This window comes from Chelonoidis abingdonii, chromosome 3 (assembly GCF_003597395.2).
Source record: "Chelonoidis abingdonii isolate Lonesome George chromosome 3, CheloAbing_2.0, whole genome shotgun sequence".
Lineage (NCBI taxonomy): Eukaryota > Metazoa > Chordata > Testudines > Testudinidae > Chelonoidis > Chelonoidis abingdonii.
The window spans coordinates 165485649-165496943 of record NC_133771.1 but is presented as its reverse complement, the minus strand read 5'-3'; the positions used below and the strand labels follow the sequence as shown (position 1 = coordinate 165496943).

The 11295-nt window shown below is 37.4% G+C and overlaps 1 protein-coding gene across 5 annotated transcripts in view; it reads right to left on the bottom strand.

Annotated features, from left to right (window-relative positions):
• Window positions 1–1647: 1647 nt before the first annotated feature.
• The window catches only part of LBR (lamin B receptor), a 77843-nt gene continuing 68195 nt past the window's right edge, over window positions 1648–11295 (bottom strand). For all 5 annotated transcript variants that reach the window (XM_032793596.2, XM_075064305.1, XM_075064307.1 and 2 more), the window contains 6 exons: window positions 10117–10220; window positions 9582–9707; window positions 9293–9461; window positions 5554–5634; window positions 5020–5142; window positions 1648–3724 (listed from right to left, as the gene is read on the bottom strand). In XM_032793596.2, coding sequence (XP_032649487.1) covers window positions 3564–3724; window positions 5020–5142; window positions 5554–5634; window positions 9293–9461; window positions 9582–9707; window positions 10117–10220 — 764 coding nt within the window. In that variant the 3' untranslated portion in view covers window positions 1648–3563. The remainder of the gene's footprint in view (window positions 3725–5019; window positions 5143–5553; window positions 5635–9292; window positions 9462–9581; window positions 9708–10116; window positions 10221–11295) is intronic.

Here is an 11295-nt window from a genome sequence, read left to right as displayed (position 1 = left end):
TTGGTTTAACTATGTACCTGCTATTAAACAATCCTCTTGTGTCTGGATTATAATTTTTAGATTATCCAAACAAAACACACATGTACAGATGAGGAACAAGGAGAACTAATGCATTATGAATGTCCACTTTACCGGACTCCTCAAAGAGCTGGAATCTTGTTATCTACAGGTCTGTCCACTAACTTTGTAACAACAGTCAGTCTACCAACCAAGAGAACTTCCAGTCATTGGGTTACAAGAGGGGTTGCAATGCTGTGCCAACTGGATGACTGACAAATTAGAACAAAACAAACCACTACCATTTATTGTTCATGAAACCACATCTTATCTGCTGTACAACTAAGATTGGGGAGTATAGTGGTTTCAAAAGCATTAGGAGTACTAGTAGTCAGTCAGCTACTTACTGTACAAATGCGATCAAGATAATGTAGCACTCCTTGGGTTAAATAAATCTTATTTAAAAATCCGTAGTTTGATGTACAGCATGATACTTTCTTCCTGCTTTGGTTTTATCCATTCGCTCGCCTCCCTGGTATCTGATTATTCAACTGAAGCGGTGTGTCTAAGTTTTATAATTACGTACCATTTCTGTATAGGCTAGACAGGAAAGCAGAGCATTCTAAGTAGCATTATGATTTAAGTTTATAATCGAAATTAAAGAACACCGTTGTTAACTGCTCCAATGAGAAGACCTTTTTCATAGTATTATAAGCGTATTCCTCACTTCTATCCATGGTAGTTCAAGTGTTTACCAAAGTGTGGTAGCTAGTGTGGAGTTTTCAGAGCCCACTTCAAAACTACAGGGATAATCTTCATGTTATAACTGATGAAAAACTACTACTTTTGTTTCTCTTGTGCATTCCAGTTTTTTTTGCCAGGTTTAAAAAGAGCAACCAGATTATATGGACCACTGATCTGGTATGAAGATCTTTTTCACTTCTCCATTTTAATAAAATGTACATTAATGTACATTTTGGCCTGTGCACCATCATCAGAAAAAGTCTGTGCAAATAGAATTTAGTTACTTATATTGATGATGCACAAAATTAAAACTTTGTCCCAATATATATTAAAAGTGCATGTAAACCTAACACTGCTCCCCGCCAAAAGCACACAGGAGACAGAATTAGGTTCTTCTTACCCAATAGCAGGCTGACCAACATTCAAGGCTGGACCTCTTGTCTTCTCTTGCAAGGACATCTTACCATTGCAGAAGAAATTAAAGGCACTATTTCATGGACAACTTCCACATTATGTACTGCATGATTAGAAAAATCTCATTCCCACCCCTACATAAAACAGCACGGCATTAGCTGGGCATGGGTGAGATTAACGAATTCAAATTACTGAGGTAGGTGCCCCTCACACTGTGAAGATCCACACTTGTTACAAATGTGAGTTACTCCTGGTTAAATAAAAAATGTGAAGAGGAATGTTTAAATAACTCTGCTTAAAAAGGTCCAAAAACTTGCTTATGGAGTTTAAGTGCTGCCATTAGTGAAGGGCCAAGAAAATTTTTACAAATAGAACACCTCATTTGAAATTTTGTTTCTCTTCAGGTGATGATTCAAATGAAGATTCAGCTGGCACTGTTTTCTTAAAAATGCGATTAAATATATAAGTAAGTGATCAAAATTTGCACTCTACCACTTTTAAAAACAATTTTATTTCAGTTTACAGGTTGTTTGTATAAAATGCTACTTAATCAATTTTACATCAAAAATATGAGCATACAGAACAGATACAACTTTTAGATAATGTTTTCACCTCTTAGAATTGCAGTTGATATATACCCATGTCTCCAAAGAATGGCATGCAGACTGTAGAAAGGTTGCTAGTTTATTTTTTCAGTAGCATAATTTAACCTCATTTTAAAAAGTGGTACTTTTAACCACGTTTTTTTCCAGAAATCAAAATAGTTGGTGTTAAAATATTCTCCTTACAACAGCAACCAATGGACCTGCTGAAGCTGTCATGATCATGTTGAACAAGTTATGCTATATTCACTAAAATGACTCAGTGCATTTTAAAAAAAAGCAAACACTAGCTTTTCAATTATATCACTATTTTTAAAACATCCAACTATTCAACATTTTTAAGAATTGTAGTCTGATAGGAACCCTGACTATGGAGTACCGAATTTCCCTCCACAGTGCAATTAAAATTCAAGCTCAATGACTTACTAAATTTTTGTATCTGAAAAAAAGCTACCAACTGAAAGACAAGCAGGACAAAACTAGTTCCCCAAGGTTCATTAATGCAAAATTATCTCAGCACTCTCTCAGCCTTATTAAATTAACCCACTTACAGTTAATCAAATACAAATTAAACCTTTGCAGTGGAATAGAATTCCATTTTTGGGATATAAAGAACATAACTGACAGAAGTAGATAAAAATATATATACACTAGATTAAAAAAAGTCGAATATATACAAAAATATATTAGAATGTGACAAAGATTCATGTAAAAATTGACTTAAATAGAAATATTGAAAAAACTTTGCTATTTGCAACAGTATAAAAGGCAAAACCTACATTTGAGGTAGTAATGCCAGATTCACAAACTTTGGAGTGAATATATTTTCTACATTTTCATAGCATATTTGTCAACAATATTTAAATGAATACTTCAATTAATTTTCAAGACAATCAATACATCACTTTACAAAATCCTTAAGAACTTTAAAAAAAAAAAATAATACTGGAAATGGTTTGTTTTGCCCTGTTCCTAAAAAAGCTATTTATCTCACATTCTCAAACACTGTACAGGAAAAACGTGAAGGTTTTATAATACAGTCAATGGATCCTATGGTACATTAAGAACTATTTTACAAAACTCAGAGCAAACACACTGTAGCTAATTTACTTCATAGCATGTACTATACACCTTATAATACCTTCCATTTATCACTGAATGCAGGATTATGGTTTTTAGCTCCTCACCGCTGGGAACCAGCAAGTGACTGAAGAAGAGTGAGCTGGATGGAAATCGTATTCCCTTAACATAACAAAAACCTACATCACATCACAGTGCTCAATTAAATGAACTTTTTCTAAAAAAAAATGTAAACTCAGTAGATTAAGGTTTAACTTAAAAAATTGGGTCCGCAAGAATAAAAAGAAGCTCACAAAACCTTACAATTTTGACTGGGTTGTAAATCCCTAAGCCTTGCACTCTACAGTTTGTGTGTGTTTTGTTTTGTTTTGTGGGAGTAGGGGGAGGGAAAGAGAGCACATTTTCTCAGGGATAATACTGAAAGTCAGTTAAATATGTGAGTTATGTGAACTGTGTATTTCCTTATCTTTTACTTATTCATACATCACAAAGTAACTGTTTATTCTAATTGAATACACCGTGCAGCTTAAAATGACTAGTTGGTAAATATTTGGAGACTGCTGTCTAATAATCATATTTGTTTGTTCACTACGTTGTTTGTTAAATTTTTAGGCTTTTTGTAAAGATGTGATCAAACAGACCAAGTGCAAAGGTATGGGGCATGTTTTTATTTGCAAAGAATGTGTAACTGCAGACGTAGTTTGCAACACAAGTTCCTGGAGTACCTTAGTAGATGTATGGAAATATACGGTATGGTACACGTTGACAGTATCTTTCCCATGCCAAGCCATATTTTTTCTTACACTGATGTTCATCACGAGCTTCTCGATGAATAAGCAAGCAGGTGAAATAAATCACGTAGAAATATGGCAAAATATGATTAAAACCTGTAGAACACAGTTGGAAAGTCATTGTACATATAGCAAAACTCAGAAAAATATGCTGGTATTCAGAGTAAGAGTAAAAACTTTGAAATACAAGTCATGATACAGATACTGGGTTCCAACTATTAGGTCAAACATTATACAAAACACAACATTTTATCTATACCAAACTGTATGGCATGTGCTTGTTCTGGCCTGTGAGCATCTTCAAAGAGATTGCATCTATTTGTACAGTAGTGAACCTTTTGTTAGCACTCAATAATAGGATATAGCAAGACTGCTATGGCACATTTTGCAGGTGGTTTGTCTAGACTATAAACTAACAGTTTGTTTTTGGAGAAGAGGTGCAAAGGAAGAAGGCCTTTTAGTTTTGTAAACTTGCTCTCTGTTTTATGTATACATGTGACAAATTTTATAATGCTTAAAGCAAGTAATTTTGCATTAAAGCTCACAAACGCACACTTCCTGTAGGCTAAAGCAAAAGGGATATTCGGGCAGAAAAATGCATTGAGAGACTATTACAGTATTGTGCGATGCATACAAAAGCAAGGAAATGTGAAGGTAAAAGTATCCTCCCAATACCTAGATCTCCAAATTTAAGATAAGACAGACTGCTGACAGTGCTCTTTAGGTGAACTTCACTATACTCAGAATATTTAAAAGCTGAAATAATTGATATTTGAACCTAAATGTTGAATTTCCATACTTTCTGACGTTTGGATGTTTTTTAACTGAAATATTTTTAATAGTGGAAGATTTGCTCAATTTTAGCTGCATCCTAATTCCAAGGCATAAAACTTTGGAGTTTAAAACAAATGCTCAGCAACAGGAGTTCAACACACAGCCTTCCTGCATGTGTGTTTACTGTCACATCAATTCATTTGGATGTACTCTGTTTTGAGATCCTGCCCATATCTAGTGACATTTGTCCCCAAGCAGCGGGAAACCCTGCCTACTGAAGTAGTACTTCCTCTAGCGCCATTTGTAAACATCATAACCCAGCTGGCAGCCACAGGATGAATGAATGAAGAAGGGGCTCACAAGTCAGCCATCCCCAGAAGAGCACAGGTAAAGCGGGAGGAGTCAGAAGTTTATCTAAGACCTAAACTTGGTTCAAAGGGGTTATGTAGTGGGAAGCCAGATGTCAAATTAGACTTATTCCACTGAATTAAAACTTTCTGTTAATTACAGACAGTCTAGCGTCTTAAATAATTATTGGCAAATTAGAAAATGGAAGTCAGTTGCCAAAACACATGCACAAGTTTTTAAAAGAAAGCACTTTAGTTTCAGGATCTTACCACATGGTAGGGACCAAGCCAGAGCCATCATAATATCACCTAGATAGTTAGGGTGACGAACTAAGCCCCACCAGCCTGTGACCAGAAGACTTTTTCCAGCTGCAGTGGGAATACATTTCAAGTCTGCATACAGAAAATAGGGTATAAAATAATGTTAAAAATGTGCATGTAAAGAGTACATAATTGAGAGATGCTGTATGGAAAGTAGTAAAGAAACTGAACACTAAGGGTATGTCTTCACTACCGGCAGGTAGCAATCGATGTCTCGGGGATCGATATATCATGTCTCATCTAGACGCGATATACTGATCCCCGAATGCGCTCCTGTCGACTCTGGAACTCCACCAACGCAAACAGCGGTAGCGGAGTCGACGGGGAGCTGCGGACATTGATCCCACGCCATGAGGATGGTAGGTAACTCGATATAAGATACTTCGACTTCAGCTACATTATTCACGTAGCTGAAGTTGTGTATCTTAGACTGATTCCCTCCCCTAGTGTAGACCAGCCTTAAGTTAGCCAAAAGATACTTACGAGCCAATTTGGGATCATTTGGATTCCTCCGAAAAGCATTTTTCTGTGAATTTGCACCACGGAAAATGTAATACCCAAAGACTAAAATAAAGAAAATAATATTTTCATTTCATAATTGCAACATGTTCCAGTAAACTTTTCTATCATCAAAATACCCTCTTGTACAATCACAAAATTATTTCATTAGACACACAGTTATAATTACCCAGCTCTCAAGAATTACTCACTAATGGAACTGAAATATTGTAAAAAAAAAAAAAAAAAAAAAAACAACACACCCCAAAAAACACCTTGGGTTTCAAATGTTAATGTGTTTCATATTGTGTCTGAAGCTTTATACATAGGTATAGGATTCTGGAGAATCTTTATCAAGAACTTTGCCTTTTTACACATTTCATTTTTAACATGATGCTGGGTTTTACATTTCTATTAAATAACCCACAACAGGTTCTCATATTCCTCAGAAGTACACCTATTTTGGGAAAATACATGCCCAATATATCACTGCAAGCAGATGTACATCCAAAAGACAACAACGTTCATGGTTACATTCTTTTTTATTACGCTCTTCATATATACTACTATAGTCTTACCATATTTACTTGCTCACTCTCCCCAGACAAGTAAACTTTTAATAGAAGAGAAATTGAATTCAATTTAAAAAACAACAAAAACACAAAAACCACAAGCTAAAGAGTAGATGAGATGTTGCAACTGGGCCACTACATTTTCACTGTATGTTTTTGAAGTTTGCATTGTACTACTTGGTACCCTAGCACAATTGATAAAAATGTAAGAAAGAAGAGGGGTGGGCACAAAAAAAATTTAAAGGAAAATGGGACAATGTTCCAGCATATTAAAAATTAAGCATTTATTCAAATGAAAGAAGCCTCAGAATTGAAAAGGAAGGGGGAAAAAAAGATGCATTTTGCATCTCGTGGCAGTAGCAGATATGAAGTAAAATGAATGAATAAAATGTATAAGTGTTACTGCGTTTCAAGGAGCTCTCCCAGAATTCTGATACATACGGGCTATACTGTTCCCCTCTTGAGTACAGTTTCAGGAGGCAGTTCAAAGCTGTAGCACAGCCAGTGCTAGCCACACCCCATGCTCGCCTGCTTATGCTTCATACATTAGATGTCAGACATGCCTTACTATTTTATTTGCAGAGGATAAAACATTTTAGATCTTCAGTTAGACTGTTCATCTCAGAGGACAGACTGAAAGGAAAACCCATCTGGTTCAAAAAATTATCTAGATGGATGTCTGTAGCTCAGCATCTCCCACAATTCTGATATTTATGGACTATTCCCGTTGCCTAGACTGTGCTAGTCACACCCCTTTTTCAACCCTGCTGCCAGATCTTCTGCCTCCACAGCTGCAAAGTGATAGTTCACTTTGCTCCTTACTTTTCTTTGCTCGCTTATTATTTTATCCACTTTTTGAGCAGTAGCAAACAGCCTCTTTGTTTTCCCTCCATTGGATCCGGTCTCAGTCACCCAGAACCAGCATTGCAATGCCTCCCTGCTACACTCCCCTTTGCCTTCAGTCATGCATGACAAACACCAAACTAAATCAAATGGTATTCTATCTGTGAGGCAGCTTTTACAGGCTCTTTGAATGGCAAATTGGGCCCTGTCTGTTTTTAGCCAGGTAAACCTTGCAGTGGTAGGACACAAGGCTTTTGGTCAAGCATGCATGTTGGTCCCACTACCCCACAAAGCCTTAACTCCTACACAGAAACACCCAATCTGGAGACTTTGGATGAACGACAATGTCCAGGGTGGATGACCTTAAGATGATGAAGAACAGAGGCTATCTTGACTTCAGGTCTGCACTTAAGAAAATTTCCCTAGCAACAACCTTTATGGCAGATGCCTGAATGGATGCAATGAGATTTTCAGCGAGAGCCATGGCAACCAGCTCTGGAACCCTGGAAAGTTGATGCTCACTCCAAAGAAATTCCGTGCTCATCTAAATTTAGAGGCCCTCTCCTCTTTGGAGAAAATCTAGACAAAATATAAGAAAAACTGCTGCAAGCTGAAACAGTCCTTTCCCCCTTAGTCCTCTAAGGAGAGACCACAAACCCAGCAAGTCAAAAACACTCTATTTGTACCATCCTCCTCACAAAGGTATCAGGAGAAAACTCTGGAACCAGAGACTGAGTGAAAAATCCAAAAGGTGGGTCCACCGCCTTTAAGAACCTACTATGACAACAAACAAACGTGCGTACGTCCAGACATGAATCTAGGATGCAGAATTTCCCAGTTCTCAGAAGTATGGTCTCTATCAAACTAAAGACAGTGGGCGAGAGAGGCAGTTACTTCTTCAAACTAAAGGCTCCACCCCATCCCTTGTTCATCCAAACCCCCATCAAACACAAGCTGGTGTTAAACAAAAAGTCACATTTCCAGGGCATAGGAGCAATAGAAAAAGTTTCCTCAGAAGAAAAATTCTTAAGACTATACTTCATTGTTCAGAAGCACACTGGAGGCGACTGGGGGGTGTCCTAGAGCTATCCTGGATCTCAAGCAGCTCAACAAATGGATGAAGAAAGATTCTGGATTGAGATCCTAGCTTCAACAGTAGCATTCCTGTCTCAAGGGAAGTTCCTCGTTACTGTGATTCTAGCAGATGTAGATCTCCACATTCCCATACGACCATGCCACCACAGACTGCTGAGATTTGCATACCAGTACCAAACGCTTCTATTTTTTAGCCTTTCATCCACCCCGTGGGTCTTTACCAAGATGCTGGTGGTAGTAATAGCCAGGCTCAAATCTCTGTGCTCTCACATGTCCTTATCCCTTCCTAGATGACATCTTGATCAGGGCTCTGATTCAAGCAGCAGCACAGAGTGCCACAATCCGGACACTAGATCTGCTTCGAGCACATGGATTTGTGATAAACACCAAGAAGAGCTCCTTCATTCCCTCCCTTCACAAAGACAGTTTGCTTGGGAGTGAAAAGATTTCTCTGGCAAAAGGTCTACCCATCACTAGACAGATTCGACTGGATCCAAAACTTGATATACACGTTGGTAAAATGTGCAGGCCAACCATAGCTTAATGTCTATAGCTACTGGTCCTCTTAGCTTTATGTATAGGAATCACCCTATGAAGAATGTGCCTTATCAGGTGCCTCCAGGGCTATGCCCTGAAAGTATGGTCCAACTCATCAAAATGATGCAAAATCAGGCACTGGTTCTGAACCAGGTGCTGAACTCTCTAAGATGGTGGATGATCCCATACAACAGTGGTTCTCAAAACACAGGTATGTGTACTTTTGGGGGTATGCAAAGGTCTTCCAGGGGATAAATCAACTCATCTAGCTATTTGCCTAAGTTTACAACAGCCCACATTAGGTGAATCTAATGTGAGTTTATTCTTTGCAGTAATTGCTAGCCAAAAAATATCTCCTCTTAAACAACTCATTAGTTGCCTAGAGTATGTTCGGGTTTTTTTTAAGTGTATGTAAACCTATAATATTTAATATGCCTACTCAAGAACTACCGTAGTAATGGGGGCCTCATAATTTTTAACTTATGGTGGGGAACTCCTATTACTGTGGTGGGGAACTGAGACAGAGATTAAATGACTTGCCCAAGGCCACACAGAAAGTCGTAGCAGAGAAGGGAAATGGGGCGTCGTAAGTGCCCTAACCACTGGACCATCCTTCCTCTCTCAGAAAAGGAAATAAAGATTAGTTTTGTAATTGTAAAAAAATGTTCATAACTTACTATTCAGAATAATAATTGCAGAAGCAATAGGCCAAGAAATTTCACTAGGATGATTGACTAAATAGAAGGCTTGTAAACTGTAGACGAATGGAATCCATATCAAATCTCCAAATGCTAGCATGAAACCAAACCCATCGTGGGTAATGTCCATTGTAGTCAAAATAGCTTCCTAGAGAGATTAGGAGGGAAGTTTACAATTCATAAAAAAAGCACGAGTACATTAGTCTGTCACAATTTAACTGGATATGCCAGCAAAAGTTTACTACAGACTGAAGGGAATGTCAGTTACCTCATTCCAAAGAGCATCCACCACATAGAGAAGTTGGAAACTATTAACCAGTATCATTGACAAAGATGGCACATTACGATCCTGTACCTTCATCTCAGCCAACAGCATTGCCAAGTTAATAACAACCTAAAAAGAGTCAGATTTCACTACAAATTTTGCACAAATTCAAAGACACATTTCTATTATGTTATAGTTCATTTTTAAAAGCAGACTGGCAATTTAGATCTAAGATCTAGGTTCCTTTTATTTATTTTTTTTAAAAAAAATCTACAAATTTCACAAAACGGTAACTCATTAGTAGCCATGGTTCAAAAAAGTATAGCCTCTGCATAGTCACACCTTTAGAATGCTTAATACAAGCAATGTGATAGAACTGTAAAAACTGTTCCCGTGAGATCTGTCTTTCAATACACAGCTGTTTTGCACATTTTCCCCTCTTTCAAGCATATTATATTTCTTTACCACAATTAAAAGTTTTCATATTTAATAAGATCCAAGCAAGTGAAACAAAATGGTTAAGAGTACTCATACTCACCCAGCCAATTAAGCCTGGACGCATCTCACAGAAGTATTTGAGGTCAAAATTTCCAATGCGAGGGTTTAATTCACGTCCAATGAACAAGTCATAAACAAAGTTCCCTGCAAACAAAATGCACATGCTTCCAGTAATGGCTTTCTGTCTGTTCCCCACCACCTTCCTCCAACACTTAAAAAACAACTATTACTTTATCTGTGGTTACAAGTCGTGCTGTAATCCTAAAACGTGAATTTAAAAAAAGCTATACTGGAATTTTTCCTGAGAGCCTCATATGGTAAAAACATAAGCTAAGTCTGCCCAATAATTTCTTGAGGAAATTTTTCATCTTTTATTCCTCCTTGAAGTTTGCCTCTTCCATAAACTCTTCTGTCAGGAGCTTGTGAACTTCATTTTCTGTGACACAGTGACATCACAATCCTCATGTGCAAGTTACATACTAACTAATCTTAGCTGCTCGCACCCCTCAATCTGTGCTGGATAACAGCAATGTAACTTCAGCCAAGAACATGTAGCAGTTTTAATCAAGAAAATGAAACAATGCATAAGTGAATAAAGTGTGACTAATTTTTTTTTGGGGGGGTGTGTCTGGGGGGGATGAGGGGGTGGAAATGGGAGAAGAAAGATAATACTATATGCATATGCTAGAAGGCGGAATTCTTCTTAACTTTTGAAGATGGATAAGAAGGACAGAAATGGCTCCGCTGGCAGGTAGAAAAAAAATCTTATATAGAAGAAACATAGAATACCATTTTTAAAAAAGTCACATTTTGAACGCTAGAACTATACTTTTAGAAGCACAATTATTGTGACAATTTCTCTTCTGTTCACTTCTAAGCACCAGCAAAAAGCCAGTAAGCTCAAGTTTTTAATAATTTTCTTGTTTCACTCATTCATTTTGTCTGGCAACTCCCCTTGTTAGTCATCATATTGCTATTCCATTAGAAGCAACACTGTCAGCTTAATGCTGTGTTATATACACACACACATTTCTGCAGTTAGCCTGCAAGGTATGACATGGTTCCCCCCATACTGTTACAAGTAAAAGCCAAAATTATTACTATCATAACATTGGGGGGGGGGAGGGAATCTACTTTTATTTGTACATTTGGTAAATTTGCACATAGTCAATCTCCCCCCGCTTCCCAATTTATCACTGATCCTGCAAAACCCTGATGC